The sequence below is a fragment of the Ahaetulla prasina genome, chromosome 6 (assembly GCF_028640845.1).
Source record: "Ahaetulla prasina isolate Xishuangbanna chromosome 6, ASM2864084v1, whole genome shotgun sequence".
Lineage (NCBI taxonomy): Eukaryota > Metazoa > Chordata > Lepidosauria > Squamata > Colubridae > Ahaetulla > Ahaetulla prasina.
In genome coordinates this window covers 13,261,094-13,279,967 of record NC_080544.1, presented here as the reverse complement: position 1 = coordinate 13,279,967, position 18,874 = coordinate 13,261,094, and the positions used below count along the sequence as shown (strand labels likewise).

General features: G+C 41.2%; 1 protein-coding gene across 1 annotated transcript in view; it reads right to left on the bottom strand.

Annotated features, from left to right (window-relative positions):
• Window positions 1-1,560: 1,560 nt before the first annotated feature.
• Window positions 1,561-18,874, bottom strand: part of PPIF (peptidylprolyl isomerase F) — a 32,171-nt gene continuing 14,857 nt past the window's right edge. Inside the window, exons 2-6 of the mRNA XM_058189522.1 lie at window positions 17,737-17,767; window positions 13,547-13,635; window positions 9,554-9,650; window positions 8,676-8,751; window positions 1,561-3,985 (exon numbers count right to left, since the gene is read on the bottom strand). Coding sequence (XP_058045505.1) covers window positions 3,853-3,985; window positions 8,676-8,751; window positions 9,554-9,650; window positions 13,547-13,635; window positions 17,737-17,767 — 426 coding nt within the window. The 3' untranslated portion in view covers window positions 1,561-3,852. The remainder of the gene's footprint in view (window positions 3,986-8,675; window positions 8,752-9,553; window positions 9,651-13,546; window positions 13,636-17,736; window positions 17,768-18,874) is intronic.

The following is an 18,874-nucleotide window of genomic DNA, read 5'->3' as shown; positions in this document are numbered from 1 at the left end:
GTATGTATGTTTGTATGTATGTACAGTATGTATGAATGTATACATACATAGATATTTTATTGTAATGTCCTTCCTGTTAAAGACTACTTCAGCTTTAATTGCAATAATACAAGAGCAACCAATAGATTTAAACTTATTGTTAACCGCTTTAATCTAGATTGCAGAAAATATGACTTCTGTAACAGAATCATCAGTGCTTGGAACACTTTACCTGACTCTGTGGTCTCTTCCCATAATCCTAAAAGCTTTAACCAAAAACTTTCTACTATTGACCTCACTCCATGCCTAAGAGGACCATAAGGGGCATGCATAAGAGCACAAACGTGCCTACCGTTCCTGTCCTATTGTTTTTCTTTTCTTCTTCCTATATATATATATGCTTATACCTCCTAATATTTACTCATATGTTTGTATACTATATAATCTTTTTGTATGATGCTTACATATATTGCTGTGACAAAATAAATAAATAAATAAATAAATATTTAACAGAGTTGGAAGGGACTTTATAGGTCATCTAATCCAACCCCCACCCAAGCAGGAGACCCTACACCATTTCTGGCAGATGGCAGTCCAGTCTCTTCTTGAAAGCCTCCAGTGATGAAGCTCCCACAACTCCTGAAGGCAACTTCTGTTCCATTGGCTGATTGTTCTCACTGTCAGAAAGTTTCTCCTTATTTCTAGGTTGACTCTCTCCTTGATCAGTTTTCATCCATTATTCCTTGTCTGGCCTTCAGGTACCTTGGAAAATAGCTTGACTCCTTCCTCCTCTCTGGCAGCCCCTCAGGCCCAATATTGGAACACTGCTGTCATGTTTACCCTGGTCCTTCTCTTCACTACACTAGCCATGCCCAGTTCCTGCAACCATTCTTCATATATTTTAACCCCCTAATCGTCTTTTTTTTGCTCTTCTCTGAACTTTTTCTAGAGTCATACACGCATACAATGTTGGTATTGGAAGGAGCTTATAGCACCTTTTCTGATTAACAGGAATTGGGTTCCTACATGCTTTAGTGTATGGAAGAGTTAGCCTAGATCAACATTTCTCAACCTGAGCAACTTTTAAGTTGTGTGTACTTCAACTCCCAAGTCCACACCTCTTAAAGTGCCAAGGTTGAAAAATGTACAGATCTGTGCATTGGGGAAACAAAACAACCACTTCACAAACGCATGGCACAACATCGGAGAACAAACCATCAGGACAAGATTAAGCAGTCCATCTGCATTTGAAAGACAAAGTCCACTCTTTTGAAGACAGCAAAGTCAACATTTTGGACAGAGAGGACCGCTAGTTTGAAAGAGGGGTCAAAGAGGACATCTATGTCAAAATTGAACAGCCCTCTCTCAAAGAAAGGGGAGGAATATGACATCCTCTATCTCCAGTCTACAACACAGTCCTTTTAACAGGCTCCACGCTCATTTGCACTATGCAGGTGACCCCTGAAGACACAGATGAACCTTCAAGTGGCCTCAACGACTCTCTAAAAGGATGCAAATGACTAGCTGTCTACAAGGAATATAAATCATCTCAACAAGAAGTTGCTTTTGCATTTCTTTACAGGACTAAGGAACTGCTTCTCTTTAACCTAAGAAAGACATAAAAGCATTGTCTCCTAGCAAAGGTATTTAATATATTACATACTTAAACAAACATGTTATAAAAAATACCATTCATTATCGATAGAGAACATGAGCCAACAAGTTCAAAAACACTTCAAAACAATGAGAAAATCATGGATCAAGATATCACATTTGTTCTTAGACTTTTCCGTATAAAGGTAGTCTCAACCAACGACCGCAACTAAAGACCAGAAAAAAAAAACCCATCATGATGTGACTTCACTCCCATTTTATGACCCGTTTTCGCCACAGTTGTGAAGCCAGACATCACAAGCTTGTGATCTGTGACTTTCCTTGCGGACTTCCACACTGATGTTGTTGGAAGCCAACTATGATCGTGTGACTGCAAGACACTGCAACCGTTGTGCGTGAGCCAGTTGCCAAGCACCCAAATCCCAGTCATGTGGTCGGGACAGGGGGGCGGGGGGGAGATTAATGTGACGGTTGTAACTTGGGAGGATGGGTTGGATGTCACTTTATTCAGCACTGTTGTAATTTTGAACTGTACAAATGGCCGTTAAGTTGAGGATACCTGTATACGGCAGCATTTTCAACCTTCAGCGAAATGACCACTAGAGAGTTATAAATTCACATAAAAAGGGTCATCACATTTCAAAATCTGATAAAAGACACACATACATGGCTTCAATTCTTAACTCTGCTCGCTTAGTGGAGACAGGTGCAATCAGTAACAGACTACAGCATGGGTATTTTCAGCTTGTCTTCGGCAGAATTCAAGATGGCTGCTCACATCAACAGTTCAAGTTCCTCATAAACCCCCAACATGTAAGGACAGATAAAAGAGTTATTTTCTATTTCCTGTTTTGCAGTCCTGACTGCAATTCCATTATTGTAGGATTCTGGTGAAATCAGAACCTACCCTTAGATTCCTGAGATAAAGACGATGGTACCAATCAGTGGTGGGTTGCTACTAGTTTGCCCTGATTCAGGCGAACTGGTAGCAGCCGCAACGGGAGGCTCCGCCCACCCATCATCAAATACGATCTGTGCATGCACAGAAGCTTCAAAAACATAGTGAGCGAACCAGTAGCCAAGGTAAGTGAAACCCATCCCTGGTACCAATGGTGTGGGTCACCAGCCTTAACTACATGCTACATCTATGTTGTGAAACTGAATGTGGAGATCTAGGACAGTAATCTGAATTAATCCCCCCTCCCCCCAAAAAAGGGAAGATGGGAAATCCGTTGTGAAATTCACAGCTCACGATATGAACCAGCGAGCCGTCTTAGGTTTAGAATTTCTGTTCTAATTGGGCGTGGCAAGCTTGAAAGCGCAAATAATTGAATTAGTAATCCAGTTCATCTACTTACAGTCTCAAAGGCTGTGCCTAGCAGCTTGGCAGCTATTTAATCTACTTTTAAATAAAGCAAAATGCAATCCAGCACTGGTTCTGATACAGAATTGTTAAGAGGAGAAATAGATCGTTGAGTATATACGTCAGCTATCATACTATATTTACCAGTGAATACGTAGAGTTTTCCCTGATGCTTAAATTCAGTCATTCAAAACTGCATCTGAGATAAGTAACATTCTTTTTTTTTTTTGCAAGTTAATCAAAATATTCCAGTTGTTCTGGAATATGTTCTGGTACCATATTCCTAAATTCCGATTCTAAAAGCAGCACATTCCTTGCAAGTGCTCATTCTAAGCATCCCAAACAAACTATCATTTTGTCCTTGTCATGATCCAGGCACAGGAGCAGTTTCAGACAAACTCTAGGAAATCCATTAATTCCACGTTTGCGGCTTGGAGGGTTCTTCAGTCTTCAAGTCACGGAAACAGGAAAGGCTTTAACTGAGAGCCAATATATTCTTTTTTTAAGAGTTTGTGTTTGAAGTTTAAAGGGGAAGAGGCTATTATGAAGCCATCTTGACTTAATAGCCTACACAGATCTACTTTCCCTTGAAATGGGAAAAATTTGAGTACCAATTTAGCCAACGGCAGGATAACCTTTTAATATAACCCAACTAGCTACAGTTCTCACATTTTCTGTTACTTAGCTACTGCGGATAGAAAATTTAATTTGGGTATTGAAAAGTGACACAGGCTATTAAAATTAAGAGTTCAAGGTGGTTCAAATTGGACTTCTTCATGTATTTCAGTGGTGTCCAAGGGGATTAACTGAGAAATCTCTAAGTAAATAGTTTTGAGGCATTCTTTTTCTCCATCTGATTCTTCAGAGAAGGCATCTTGAGGTCACAGGTTGAATGATCACAGCTGGCCACAGTCGGTAATGACTATCTTCTTTGAAGTTTTTCCGCTCTTGGACCCAAAGCTTTCGATTTTTTTCACAACGTCCATGCCTTCTTTGACGTGGCCAAACACAACGTGCTTTCCATCCAGCCTGCAATACAAACAAAATCACAGACAAATCACAGAGTATCGGAATAACAGAGCTGGAAGGAAGGGACCTTCAAGATCTTCTAGTCCAAACCCCTGCTCAAGCAGGAGAACCCTCTACCATTTCAAATTGGTCATCCAATCTCTTGGTCATAAGTGTGGAAAAACGGCCATAAGTCACTTTTTTTCAGTGTAAACCACTAATGAACTGTTGTTAAGTCAAGGACTACATGCAGTTAAGGGTGAGAAAGCAAGAGACATGTTGTGGCCAGCAGCTTGAGGAGCTCCAATGGAGTCGGACAGCGATGAGGCTGAGGTGAGGCCAGGGCCATTGGGGAGTGAGGTGCGGACTCCAGAGCCTCCAGAGCCTGATAGTAGTGAGGCAGAAGAATAGGAGGAGCCTGTTCCTAATGCACTCATGAGAAGAGCTGCCAGTAAGGCAAGAGCAGCTCAAGCACAAAGGATAACTCGGGAGTAAGGCCATGAGATTATTAGCCCCTCCCATAAGGCTTAAAACAGACCAGCAACGGCGTTTGGGCTTTGCTGGAAAACAACATTGGTAGCTTCATTTTCTGCTTCATCTACATCTTGCATTTATTTTTGTGACTTCTGAACATTTGCCAAGAAAGGCCTTTGGCAGTTTGCCTAATTGGACCAAGATTTGCGATAGGATTGAAGAATTTGTGTTGGGAAGAATTTGTTTTAATTTAGTTGAACTACGCTGGGAATGAAATAATTTTCATCTGTTCGAATAAAGTTTTTTTCCCCCCCACGGACTGAGCTTCCTACTACCTACTTGGGCCTGGGTCACAACAAGACTCCCTCTGGTTTGTTTTCACTTCAGAATAACTTTCTACCAACTTGGTCTGCCCCAGATGTGCCAGGCTAAAACTCTCACTGTGGCTACTGTTTGCAGACAAGTAGAAAGGTTAAAATTTAAAAAAAAATTAAAATTAAGATCAGCCCTGGAAAAATTAGACAAACACTGAACTTTGGTAGGAAGGCTAACTGAGAGGCAGAATCTCAGAAAAAAATGCTTTTGCAACAGAAAGTTGAAATGTTGACGGAGCTCAAAGGCTGGTCAGCAGGGAAATCCCTGCTCCCAAAGGTCTAGAGATCATTGATCAGCAGGATGGTCTTTGACCAAGCTCTAGCTGAGCAAACAAAAGCAAAGGTAACTTGATGGGGCCTCTGGTGGCTCAACAGACTAATGCAGTCTGTTATTAACAGCAGCTGCTTGCAATTACTGCAGGTTCAAGTTCCACCAGGCCCAAGGTTGACTCAGCCTTCCATCCATTATAAGGTAGGTAAAATGAGGACCCAGATTGTTGGGGGCAATAAGTTGACTTTGTATATAATATACAAATGGATGAAGACTATTGCTTGACATAGTGTAAGCCGCCCTGAGTCTTCGGAGAAGGGCGGGATATAAATGCAAATAAAAAAAAAAGGACAGTAGGCTATTATTGAACACCAGGAGTAATAAAGAAATCAAAAGGCTCAGATTCCCCTCCCCTGCAAACCTGTAGCTCTTCTTTGTGACAACCCCTCGAATATTAGAAGACCACTATCATGTCACACTTACACCCCCCCCCGCCAGTCCTTCTTTTCATTAAACTAGACATGCCCAATTCCTGCAACCTTTCTTCACTAATTTTGAATACACTAATTTTGAACACACTCAAAACCGTAGAAATGGTGGTAGACTTTAGGAGAAACCCTTCCATACTTCCACCTCTCACAATACTAGACAACACAGTATCAACAGTAGAAACCTTTAAATTTCTAGGTTCTATCATATCGCAAGATCTAAAATGGACAGCTAACATCAAAAACATCATCAAAAAAGGACAACAAAGAATGTTGTTTCTGCGCCAACTCAGTAAGCTCAAACTGCCCAAGGAGCTGCTGATTCAGTTCTACAGAGGAATTATTGAGTCTGTCATTTGCACCTCTATAACTGTCTGGTTCGGTTCTGCAACCCAACAAGAAAGACACAGACTTCAGAGGATAATTAGAACTGCAGAAAAAATAATTGCTACCAACCTGCCTTCCATTGAGGACCTGTATACTGCAAGAATCAAGAAGAGGGCCGTGAAAATATTTACAGATCCCTCACATCCAGGACATAAACTGTTTCAACTCCTACCCTCAAAACGATGCTATAGAGCACTGCACACCAGAACAACTAGACACAAGAACAGTTTTTCCCCGAAGGCCATCACTCTGCTAAACAAATAATTCCCTCAACACTGTCAAACTATTTACTAAATCTGCACTACTATTAATCTTCTCATTGTTCCCATCACCCATCTCCTTCCACTTATGACTGTATGACTGTAACTTTGTTGCTGGCAATCCTTATGATTTATATTGATATATTGACCATCATTGGTGTTGTAAATGTTGTACCTTAATGAACGTATCTTTTCTTTTATGTACACTGAAAGCATATGCACCAAGACAAATTCCTTGTGTGTTCAATCACACTTGGCCAATAAAAAATTCTATTCTATTCTATTCTATTCTATTCTATTCTGTTCTGTTCTGTTCTGTTCTGTTCTGTTCTGTTCTATTCTATTCTATTCTAATGTTTTAGTCTCCAAGCCTTTAATCATCTTAGTTGCTCTTCTGTGCACATTTTCCCCAAAAGTCTCAACATCTTTTTTTGTAATGTGGTGACCAACGCTGGATGCGGTGTGGTCTCATTGAGGTTCTATATAGGGTCCAATGGAAAGAGATTTTATACATGGAAAAGTTAACACTCAAATACTGGAAGACCGCTATCATGACACCCCCGGTTCTTGTTTTTGTTGTGGCCCACTAGCGGGGCTGGCAGCAGATTCGGACAGTGAGGAGATTGGGGAAGAACATGGGCCAGTCCTGAAGTCTGGGGATGGCTCTGATGAGGGCTCTGAGTCAGAGGCAGAGAGGGGGCCAGGGACAGATGCCAATTATCAGCTGCCTTCAGAGTCAGACATCAGTGAGGCAGACGAACAGCTGGAGCCTGTTCCCAGTGTGCGCATGTGCAGAGTTGCCAGATGAAGGGAATAACTAAAGAACAAGGGTCGACTTGGGAGTAAGGCCACAGATGGATGATGAATGGGCCCTCCCAGAGGGAATAAAAGAGGAGCAAAAGGGGAGTGGAGTTTGCAAGAAACAATTAGTTTGCCTAATTGGTTTGTGACTCTCTGAGACTCCTTGCCAAGTTTTGAAGATATTGGCCTAGCAGCTCTCCAAGCAAGACAAGGTCTGTAACTGCTGGATGTGAATGAGAGGAATTCACTATTTGTTTAATAAAAGGGGTTTTAGTCACCTTTAGTCACCAGGGGAGCATTTTATCAGGTTCGCCTGATTCGCCAGTTGCGCTCCTTCCTTGACCGGGACTCCTTACGCATGGTCACTCACGCCCTTGTTACTTCCTGCCTGGACTATTGCAATGCTCTCTACATGGGGCTCCCCTTGAAGAGCACCAGGAGGCTCCAGCTGGTCCAGAATGTGGCTGCGCAGGTGATAGAGGGAGCACCTCTTTGCTCCCATATAACACCTATCCTGCGTGGCCTGCATTGGCTGCCGGTAGCCTTCCGGGTGCACTTCAAGGTGTTAGTGACCACCTTTAAAGCGCTCCATGGCTTAGGACCGGGATATTTACGAGACCGCCTTCTGCCACCGACAGCCTCCCAACGACCTGTGCACTCCCACAGAGTGGGCCTTCTCAGGGTGCCGTCGACCAAACAATGTCGGTTGGCGGCCCCCAGGGGGAGAGCCTTCTCTGTGGCAGCACCGGCCCTTTGGAACGAGTTGCCTCCGGGATTACGCCAACTCCTCGACCTCCGGACCTTCAAATGGGAACTGAAGACTTTATCATTTCATCGAGCGGGACTAGCCTAAGTGTATTTTAATTGTAAATTTTAAGGGGTTTTATGTCAGTCTAAGACCGTTTTAGTTGATTTGGCCTACTAAATATTTGTTTTTAAATTCTTTTTAAATTTATTTATTTTCTGTATTTTAATATGGCTGTAAACCACCCTGAGTCCTTCGGGAGAAGGGCGGTATAGAAATTAAATTATAAATAAAATAAATAAATAAAGTCGGGACCAGGATTCTGTTACGTGTTTTTTGGGGAAGCCTAGGTCAGAACACTTTTCATTAAACTAGGCACAACCAATTCCTACAACCGTTCTTCATATATTATAGCTCCTATGCCTCTGATCATCTTTGTTGTTCTTAACAGAATAAAGAGTTGGAAGGGACCTTGTAAGTTGTCTAGTCTAACCCCCAGGTGCAGGAGATCCCACACCATTTCTGACAGATGGCAGTCTAGTCCAGGGGTCTCCAACCTTGGTCCCTTTAAGACTTGTGGACTTCAACTCACAAAGTTCCTCAGCTAGCTTTGCTGGCTGAGGGACTCTGGGATTTGAAGTCCACAAGTCTTAAAGGGACCAAGGTTGGAGACCCCTGGTCTAGTCTCTTCTTGAAAGCTTCCAGTGATGAAGCTCCCACAATGTCTGAAGTCAAGCTGCTCCATTGGTTGAAGGCAAGCTTGTTCCCATTTTCCCTGAACTCATTCCAAAATCTCAACATCTTTGTTGGTATTGGGCTGAAACTGGATGCTGTATTCTAAGCATCAATCAATCGAATTGAGTACATTAAGAACACCCTGAGTCATGTTTTATGCATCCCTTAATGCTTACCAATCTGTTTTGGCCGTGCAAATGAAGAATTGAGATCCGTTTGTGTTGGGGCCAGCATTGGCCATTGACAGGATACCTGGCAAGAAAACAAGAGGGCGATTTAACTTAGCTAAACAAAAACAGAGAACAGCCAATCACAGAGAGAGGTTGTCGCATGAAGCCTCTTCTTTGGTGGGTTTTACTTTGGGGTCAAAGTAAAGGAAAAGGTAAAGGTTCCCCTCGCACATATGTGCTAGTCTGGTGACTAGGGGGTGGTGCTCATTTCCCTTTCAAAGCCGAAGAGCCAGTGCTGTCCGAAGACGTCTCCGTGGTCATGTGGCCGGCATGACTCAACACCAAAGACGCACGGAACACTGTTACCTTCCCACCAAAGGTCGTCCCTATTTTTTCTACTTGCATTTTTACGTGCTTTCGAAACTGCTAGGTTGGCAGAAGCTGGGACAAGTAACGGGAGCTCACCCCATTACACGGCAGCACTAGGGATTCAAACTGCTGATCTGCCGAACTTTCGATCGACAACGTCCTAGCCCCTGAGCCACTGCGTCCCTCTCTGGAAATGTATATATCAAAGTATATTGTACTTGTGAGGGTATAATAGATTAATAAAATATGTATATAGTTGTAGGAGTAGCAGTAATATAGTATATACTTGATATATAAGGAATTAGGAGATATGTAAATTTATATATAGACTGAGGAATATATGATATAGTAACTTGAACTTGACGTATATGTTAGAAACCAGAGACGTGGAGCAATGTCCATTGTTTTTGTTTGTTTTTAAATCTAATAAAAATTTTCAATCTCAATTCTGAGACTTCAGTTCTATAACAAATATATGCCAAAATCTAGAAGGATGGACAGGAAAACTTGCTTACCTGGTCCAACATGTTTAAGAATGAAATTTTCATCTGGAAAGCGACTGCCATATATAGATTTTCCTCCCGTACCGTTGTGATTCATAAAGTCACCAGCCTGGGAAGGGGGAAAAGGAACACATTTGTGTCAAATTACATACATATATTTAAAAAAGCCACAATCCTAGAAGACTGAAATTTTCAGCAATCGGATGTCCTTTATGTTTATAGCAAAAGTTTTGCTAAATGAGAAGATTCACTGTACGTCTACCGTAGGTAACCAACTGAGTTAATACTGTTTGTCCCACTTTCCTTTAAAATAAAAATCAGGTACTAACCTGATATTTTAAAACAGCAAAGCTGGCTGAGGAATTCTGGGAGTTGAAGTCCACAAGTCTTAAAGTGGCCAAGGTTGGAGACCCCTGTTTTAAAATACTATACAGGTTGCCTTCGACTTACAACAGTTCATTTAGTAACCGTTCAAAGATACAACGGCACTGAAAAAAGTGATTTGTGGCGGTTTTTCACACTTATGACCGTTGCAGCATCTCCACGGTCATGTGATCAAAATTCAGATGCTTAGCAATTGGTTCATATTCATGATAGTCACAGTATCCCGGGGTCACATGATCCCCTTTTGTGGCCTTCTGACAATGGAGAAGCCAGATTCGCTTAACAACTGTGCTACTAACTTAACAATGGCGATGAATCGCTTAACAGCGGTGACGAGAAAGATCGTATAATGGGGGCAAAACTCCACTTATCAAATGTCTCACTTAACAACAGAAATTTTGGGCTCAGTGGTGGTCGTAAGTCGAGGATCACCCGTATGCATTTAAAACTTAAATCGGGAAGATGGAATCAGTTGCAAAGTATGAGGAAAGCCAACTCTTTATCCTTTGCCTGAATATGGGCAGAGCTAGGAAATTCTTAGGAATAAGTAATAACAGAAAACAGAAGCAAAAATAGAATCTGCTCACTTTTGTGTGGTTGCTTGCCTGAATTCAGAGGAGTTTAGACCACAGGAAGAAACCTGCTTATCTCTTGTTTGAAATCAGGCAGAATCACAAAAGCACTTGGTACTGTTAAAGGTAAAGGTTCCCCTCGCACATATGTGCTAGTCGTTCCCGACTCCAGGGAGCACTGCTCATTTCCGTTTCAAAGACAATGAGATAGCACTGTCCAAAGACGTCTCCATGGTCATGTGGCCGGCATGACTCAATGCCAAAGGCGCACGGAACGCTGTTACCTTCCCACCAAAGGTGGTCCCTATTTTTCTACTTGCATTTTTTACCTGCTTTCAAACTGCTAGGTTGGCAGAAGCTGGGACAAGTAATGGGAGCTTATCCCATTACGCGGCACTAGGGATTCAAACCGATGAACTCTTGACCTTTCGATCGACAAGCTCAGCATCTTAGCCATTGAGCTAAGACGCTGAGAATTGTACCCAAACTGAATTGGTAGAACCAGTATGACAGGAAGAAAATATATAAGTTAATGAAGTTTTATATATATATATTTATAAGTTAATGAAGTTTTATATATTTCAGAACCATGGACTAGAAGACCTCCAGGGTCCCTTCCAACTATTCTATGCTATGCTATGCTATGCTATGCTATGCTATGCTATGCTATGCTATTATATTCCACTTCCCATATATTTAACAATTTCCTTTTTTTAAAAAAAACCATACTGAAATGTACAATTTATCGTCTTTTAGAAGGGCTGCTCAACTCAGGTAGAATTTTTGGAATGGTTCAAGGATATTACACTGAAGAGTGCTAGAAGGATGTTTAACTCATTTGACCTTCTTTTCCCCAACTTGGGGACTTCATCCAGAAGGATGTGTAAACAAATATCCCTAATTTATAGCTGGCAGTCCATTGGCCCCGTGAATGATTTATGGCAGTCGACAACAAATTTTGGGAAGTTGGAATTGCATAGGAATTGGCTTCAAAGTCCCGGAAATCAACTTAATGCATTATGTACAAAATCTGTATGCCTCATTCTCAAAACTTAACATGCCTAGAAGCACACCTATCATTTAGTGAGGCTGACAGATCAAAGCCCTGTACCTTTAATTGTTTTAAATAGCTCTGCCACCCAGAGCTTAAATGTAAATTGTGGAATGATAAGACATTATTACAGCTCTTTATATTACACACTTAAAGGCAACTTACTTTTAAGTGGCAATACTTCAGATGACAATGCTATTTAGAAAACCTGACAACAGAATTCAAATATATCCAGAATGTGGGATGTATCATACATTTCTAATGGACCACTGATGATATTTCCAGGTGAGGTCATTTATGAATTATCTAAGCTCTTATCCTCATGTTAAAGTATTTAGCCAATGGGATGGATATGGATATGGATATGGAGCTGGGGATGATAATAGGATAGAATAGAATAGAATAGAATAGAATAGAATAGAACAGAACAGAACAGAACAGAACAGAACAGAACAGAACAGAACAGAACAGAATAGAATAGAATAGAATAACAGAGTTGGAAGGGACCTTGGAGGTCTTCTAGTCCAACCCCCGGCTTAGGCAGGAAACCCATAAATGGTTATTCAATCTCTTCTTACAAACTTCCAGTATTTTTAAGGTCTACAAAGCTGATTACATTTGTATACAAGTAGTCCTCGATTTACAATTATTCATTTAGTGATTGTTCGGTACTGAAAAAAGTGACTCATGACCCATACCCCACATGGTCATGTGATCAAAAATTCAGACGCTTGGAAACTGGCATGTACTTAAGACAGTTTCAGTGTCCCAGGGTCATGTGATCCCCTTTTGCGACCTTCTGATAAGCAAAGTCAGTGGGGAAGCCAGATTCACTTAACAATCGTTGTCATTAAGTTAACAGCTGCAGTGGTTCACTTAACAACCATGGGAAGAAAGGTCGTAAAACTGACAAAACTCACTTAACCATTTTTTCCCCCTGTGAAAACATTTTGCTTCTCATCCAAGACACTTCAGAACTGAAGAAGCTTCTTGGATGAGAAGCGAAATGTTTTCAAGGGGGGGGGGAAACCCCAAGAAAATCCAGTTGCTTTTTGGAAAAGCACCTTTGAGACAACCATGACCTGGATGATGGAGAATATCTCCATTAGATATTTATTTGTGGTTAGTGACGAGAGAAGAGGATATGTGACGACCCGGGGCGTGGCATGAAGGCAACGCAGCCAGAGAACCAGTATGAGTCCCTTTATCGACACCAACTTTGCTCCCAACGTCCTGTTTACTCTCCAACCTGGAGGAAAAACTCTCCCCCAAACCTGCAGCAGCTTCTGGCTGCAGATAGTCCAGTCCAAACGCTGTAAGCAGAATGACTGCAATCAATCAATTATCCAGCTGGGCAAGATAATGAGTCCCAGAAGCGAATTACGGGAAGAATTCCAGCAAGACAAGATAAGCACACAGAAGCACGGCACTGCAGACAAACAGTCAGGAGCAATGCCAAGAATGCAGGCCACAACTCTCAACACTAGATGAATTCACCGTTTGTTCCCGACAAACACCTCCCCCGCAACTACCTCTCCTTTAAACTCCATCCCCAGGTGTGCCTTGTGTAGGGAATCGGGGCCCTTTCCTTCCATGTAAGCCACGCAACTCACATTGCTCTCTTCTGCGTTCTTCTCTGCACACCCAAGGATGAGGAGGGGGTGGGCCTTGGTCTTCAACTGAACCCCCTCTCTCTTGTTCTACCCCTCCCCCTCTCTGCCCAGCCTGACTTTGCCCTTCCAGTTTCCTCCACAGTCAATGGAGCCACTCTCCCGCTCTCTCTCAGCTGTTCATCTTCCGTCTCAGATTCAGACTCCCGAAGGGGGCATGGCAGGACACAGAGAGATCTTTTCTTTTACATTCAGTTTCCAAGCTTGGTGACTGAAAGTGATCATCCTTCCTATTCCGAGCTGTTAAGGCGCCTTTCCCCCCATTGTATAAAGTTACTTGTCTGATTCACAATTAACTTTGCAAAATGGACATTTGGGGTTTTATTACCTGGCACATGAACGAAGGTATCACTCGATGGAAGGTGGATCCTTTGTACCCAAAGCCCTTTTCTCCAGTGCATAAAACTCTGAAATTTTCTAAAGGGGAGTGGGGGGAGGCAGAGAAAAAAAAAAGCAACATTTATTACTAAGGAAAGAAACCTTACCAATGCGACAATGCAGGTAATACATGGCACGGGCTGCAGAAGTCCCGAAAAACAAAATATTGGTGGTCCTTGTTTAGTGATTGCTTTGTTTAGTGACCGTTACAACAGGGATTTGAAAAGTTCCCTTGGTGACCAATCCTCACATTTTACATCCTTTGCAAGTCTGTAAAGCAGAGGAGAACTGGAGGGAGATCGTAAAAGCAGTGACCATTTCCCTTAGCAAACGCTTTCCCATTGAGTTCACTAAACAAGGACCAGCTGTACAGTAATAAAATAATCTTTAGAATAATAAGCTAAACACATTCATCTATTCTCCCCAGACATGGACCCAGGATGGATAAAAATCAATTATTTTTTAAAAAAAATAATAAAAAAAAATCTGATTTTTGAAAAAAATTAAATAGGATTTTTTTTTAATCAAACGCTTTTGGTGTAAAACTATCTAAATATAGTTTTCAATTTAAGATACATTCATAATTTAATTTACTCAGCATGAAATGGAGCTTAGTTATGTAGCGTGAGGCTGTATATTCTGCAATATTTACATTTTAGGTAAACTCGTTCAAAGAATTCAAGCTCCGTAAGCTGAGAGCACATGCACTGCATTGATGCATTCACACAATTTCACAGTAACCATGAGATAAATCATAAAACAAAAGTTCAGGAATATTCCTTTAGCCCATTGTTTTGCAAATCTATCTATACTACAAACGGTATGATTGTTTGAAGAGAAATGCATTTGTACCGCCAGGCTCTTAAGTGTGAAGAGGAAGGGCAAGCAGTAAAAATGAAAGTGAAACCTTCTAAGCAGCTTATAAATGTAATATTAAAAAGCACCAGTCATTTCAGATCCATCATGGCAGCGCCTGTTAGCGGGCATCCACTCACCCGCTGGCCATCACGTCCCTCACCTTGTTGCGTCCCAGTTGGTATCACCAGCTGTCCATTAAAGTGAAAGGGACTGTCAGTGAGTCAACAGCGGGTCAGAGGAGGAGCCGCTGCGGGACAGAGATGGCAGCTGCTCTTTAAAAACCATGATTAAAATCAAGTTTAAATCAAATTTATCAAATTGAAATCAAACTCGATTGCAGAAAATATGACTTCAGTAACAGAGTGGTCAATGCCTGGAATGCACTACCTGACTCTGTTGTTTCTTCCCCAGACCCCCAAAACTTTAAGCTTAGACTGTCTACTGTTGACCTCACCCCCATTTCCATCACCAATCTCCTTCCATTTATGACTGTATGACTGTAACTTTGTTGCTGGCAATCCTTATGATTTATATTGATATATTGACCATCAATTGTGTTGTAAATGTTGTACCTTGATGAACGTATCTTTTCTTTTATGCACACTGAGACCATATGAACCAAGACAAATTCCTTGTGTGTCCAATCATACTTGGCCAATAAAAAATTCTATTCTATTCTATTCTATTCTATTCTATTCTATTCTATTCTATTCTATTCTATTCTATTCTATTCTATTCTATTCTATTCTATTCTATTCTATTCTACTCTACTCTACTCTACTCTACTCTATTCTATTCTATTCTATTCTATTCTATTCTATTCTATTCTATTCTATTCTATTCTATTCTATTCTATTCATTCCTAAGAGGTCTGTAAGGGGGATGCATAAGTGCACCCGCGTGCCTACCGCCCCTGTCCTAATATTCCTTTTTAGTTCTAATTATGTTTATACTTTTACCTGTTATAATAATAATAATAATAATAATAACAACAACAACAACAACAACAACAACAACAGAGTTGGAAGGGACCTTGGAGGTCTTCTAGTCCAACCCCCTGCCCAGGCAGGAAACCCTACACCATTTCATACAAATGGTTATCCAACAGTTTCTTAAAAATTTCCAGTGTTGGAGCATTCACAACTTCTGGAGGCAAGTTGCTCCATTGATTAATTGTGCTCACTGTCAGGAAGTTTCTCCTTAGTTCTAAGTTGCTTCTCTCCTTGATTAGTTTCCACCCATTGCTTCTTGTTCTGCCTTCAGATGCTTTGGAGAATAGCTTGACTCCCTCTTCTTTGTGGCAACTCCTGAGATATTGGAACACAGCTATCATGTCTCCCCTAGTCCTTCTTTTATCTTATATATACGTGATGGCAAACCTATGGCACGCATAAACAGAGGGATAGAATCAAGAACACGTGAAGTGTTAATACCACTTTATAATGCCTTGGTAAGGCCACATTTGGAATACTGCATTCAGTTTTGGTCGCCACGATGTAAAAAAGATGTTGAGACTCTAGTAAGAGTGCAGAGAAGAGCAACAAAGAGGATTAGGGGACTGGAGGCTAAAACATATGAAGAACGGTTGCAGGAACTCGGTATGTCTAGTTTAATGAAAAGAAGGACTAGGGGAGACATGATAGCAGTGTTCCAATATCTCAGGGGTTGCCACAAAGAAGAGGGAGTCAAACTATTCTCCAAAGCACCTGAGGGTAGAACAAGAAACAATGGGTGGAAACTGATCAAGGAAAGAAGCAACTTAGAACTAAGGAGAAATTTCCTGACAGTTAGAACAATTAATAAGTGGAACGACTTGCCTGCTCCAACACTGGAAATGTGAATGCTCCAACACTGGAAATTTTAAAGAAAATGTTGGATAACCATCTATCTGAAATGGTGTAGGGTTTCCTGCCTGGGCAGGGGGTTGGACTAGAAGGCCTCCAAGGTCCCTTCCAACTCTGCTGCTGCTGCTGCTGCTGCTGCTGTTGTTGTTGTTATTAATTTACACAAAATGACAGTATACACAGAAAACGAGATAACTATGCTGGATTTCGTATCACAGATCATTAGTCGAACAAGCGTTTAGGACTGTGAATAATATCGGTGAATTATGCGAGCAGATCCCAGTAAGGTGGCCTTCTGCAGCTGACCAATGGTGATCTTGTCAGCGCCAATTGCTTTTAAGTGCTTGCCTAGGTCTTTAGGCACAGCTCCCAGTGTGCCGAGTACCACTGGGATTGTATATTATTATTATTATTGGTTTTTTTTGTTTTTTGTTGTTGTTGTTGTTTTTGCCCTCCCCAGACTCCAAGTAACCTCTTTGCCATCACGTGCCAAAAGCAGGGGGCATTGAATTATGGGTGTTGCGTGCATGCGACCCTCCATGCTCCCCCCGCTTTTGGCACGCAACAGCAAACAGGTTAGCCATCACTGTTATATATGCTTGGCAAATAAATAAATAATAAAATAAGCTGATTTAAATCAAGCCTTTTTACTAGTGATTTCAATCGTGATTTCAGTCGTGATTTCAATCGACTTGATTTAAATGAAATCCATTCTGCGTGGACCTATACAGAGCCACAGGTATGGTGCTAACAGTCTTTTACGCTCTCCTGTCTGCTATTCTGAGTTGTTTAAGAACTGCGTATCTGAAATGCATGACCGTGGAGACTGTCTTCAAGACAGCGCTGGCTCTTCGACTTAGAAACGGAAATAAGCACCGACCCCTAAAGTCGGGAACAACTAGCACATATGGGCCTCTGTGGCTCAGACTGGTAAGACAGTCTGTTATTAACAGCAGCTGCTTGCAATTACTGCAGGTTCAAGCCCCACTAGGCCCAAGGTTGACTCAGCCTTCATCCTTTATAAGGTAGGTAAAATGAGGACCCAGATTGTTGGGGGCAATAAGTTGACTTTGTATATAATATACAAATGGATGAAGACTATTGCTTGACATAGTGTAAGCCTCCCTGAGTCTTCGGAGAAGGGCGGGATATAAATGCAAATAATAAAAAATAAAAAATAAATGTGCGAGGGGAACCTTTGCCTTTACCTATGATTATTTAAACATCCTTATGATTCTAACTAGAGAAGCCGTATCAGAGCATCGTAACCCAAGGAAAAAAACCACATGAAAAAAATATGCTACAAGTAAGCAAGGCGAATTCTGTTTCTGAAGAAAGTATTAATTCATTATTTAAAAGCATTTTAGTTCCCCTTCATTTTCTTGCTGGGATGCTCTCCGAGCAAATCTTAAAAACATCATTTTAAGGGGTTTCTTACCTGCTGTTTTCGGCACCACGTCAGCTTTTAGCTGTCAGAAGAAGAAAAGCATAAAAACGCATGTTAGCCACATGAAATATACAGCCATATTTCAGGAATAAATTACACAGAGTCGTAACACGTTTAATAGGAAGTTGCAGAATGAATCCAAGTCCTGAGCATACACTGAAATTAAAAGTCGAATCTAACTGTCCCCGACTTTTAAGTGAAACTGTTTTAAACCATCAGTTTCAAGAATATGCTTTATAAGAAAGTCCTATGCCGGTTAGAAATATAGAATCTGAAATACAAAAGAGGGCAATTCTATTTTATCCGAAATATAAAGCACAGCAATTCAGTAATTATTTCAGCTGTACTTGCCACATGGACAGAAAAGAAGAAAAATTGGTCAAACCATCATTTTTTATACCAATAATACATACAGAATCATAGTCTATCTTATTGGTTTTTTTTTTGTTTTTGTTGTTGTTGTTTTGCCTCCCCAGACTCCAAGTAACCTCTTTGCCATCACGTGCCAAAAGCAGGGGCATTGAATTATGGGTGTTATGCATGCGACCCTCCATGCTCCCCGCTTTTGGCACGCAACAGCAAACAGGTTAGCCATCACTGTTATATATGCTTGGCAAATAAATAAATAATAAAAATAAGCTGATTTAAATCAAGCCTTTTTACTAGTGATTTCAATCGTGATTTCAGTCGTGATTTCAATCGACTTGATTTAAATGAAATCCATTCTGTGGACCTATACAGAGCCACAGGTATGGTGCTAACAGTCTTTTACGCTCTCCTGTCTGCTATTCTGAGTTGTTTAAGAACTGCGTATCTGAAATGCATGACCGTGGAGACTGTCTTCAAGACAGCGCTGGCTCTTCGACTTAGAAACGGAAATAAGCACCGACCCCTAAAGTCGGGAACAACTAGCACATATGGGCCTCTGTGGCTCAGACTGGTAAGACAGTCTGTTATTAACAGCAGCTGCTTGCAATTACTGCAGGTTCAAGCCCCACTAGGCCCAAGGTTGACTCAGCCTTCATCCTTTATAAGGTAGGTAAAATGAGGACCCAGATTGTTGGGGGCAATAAGTTGACTTTGTATATAATATACAAATGGATGAAGACTATTGCTTGACATAGTGTAA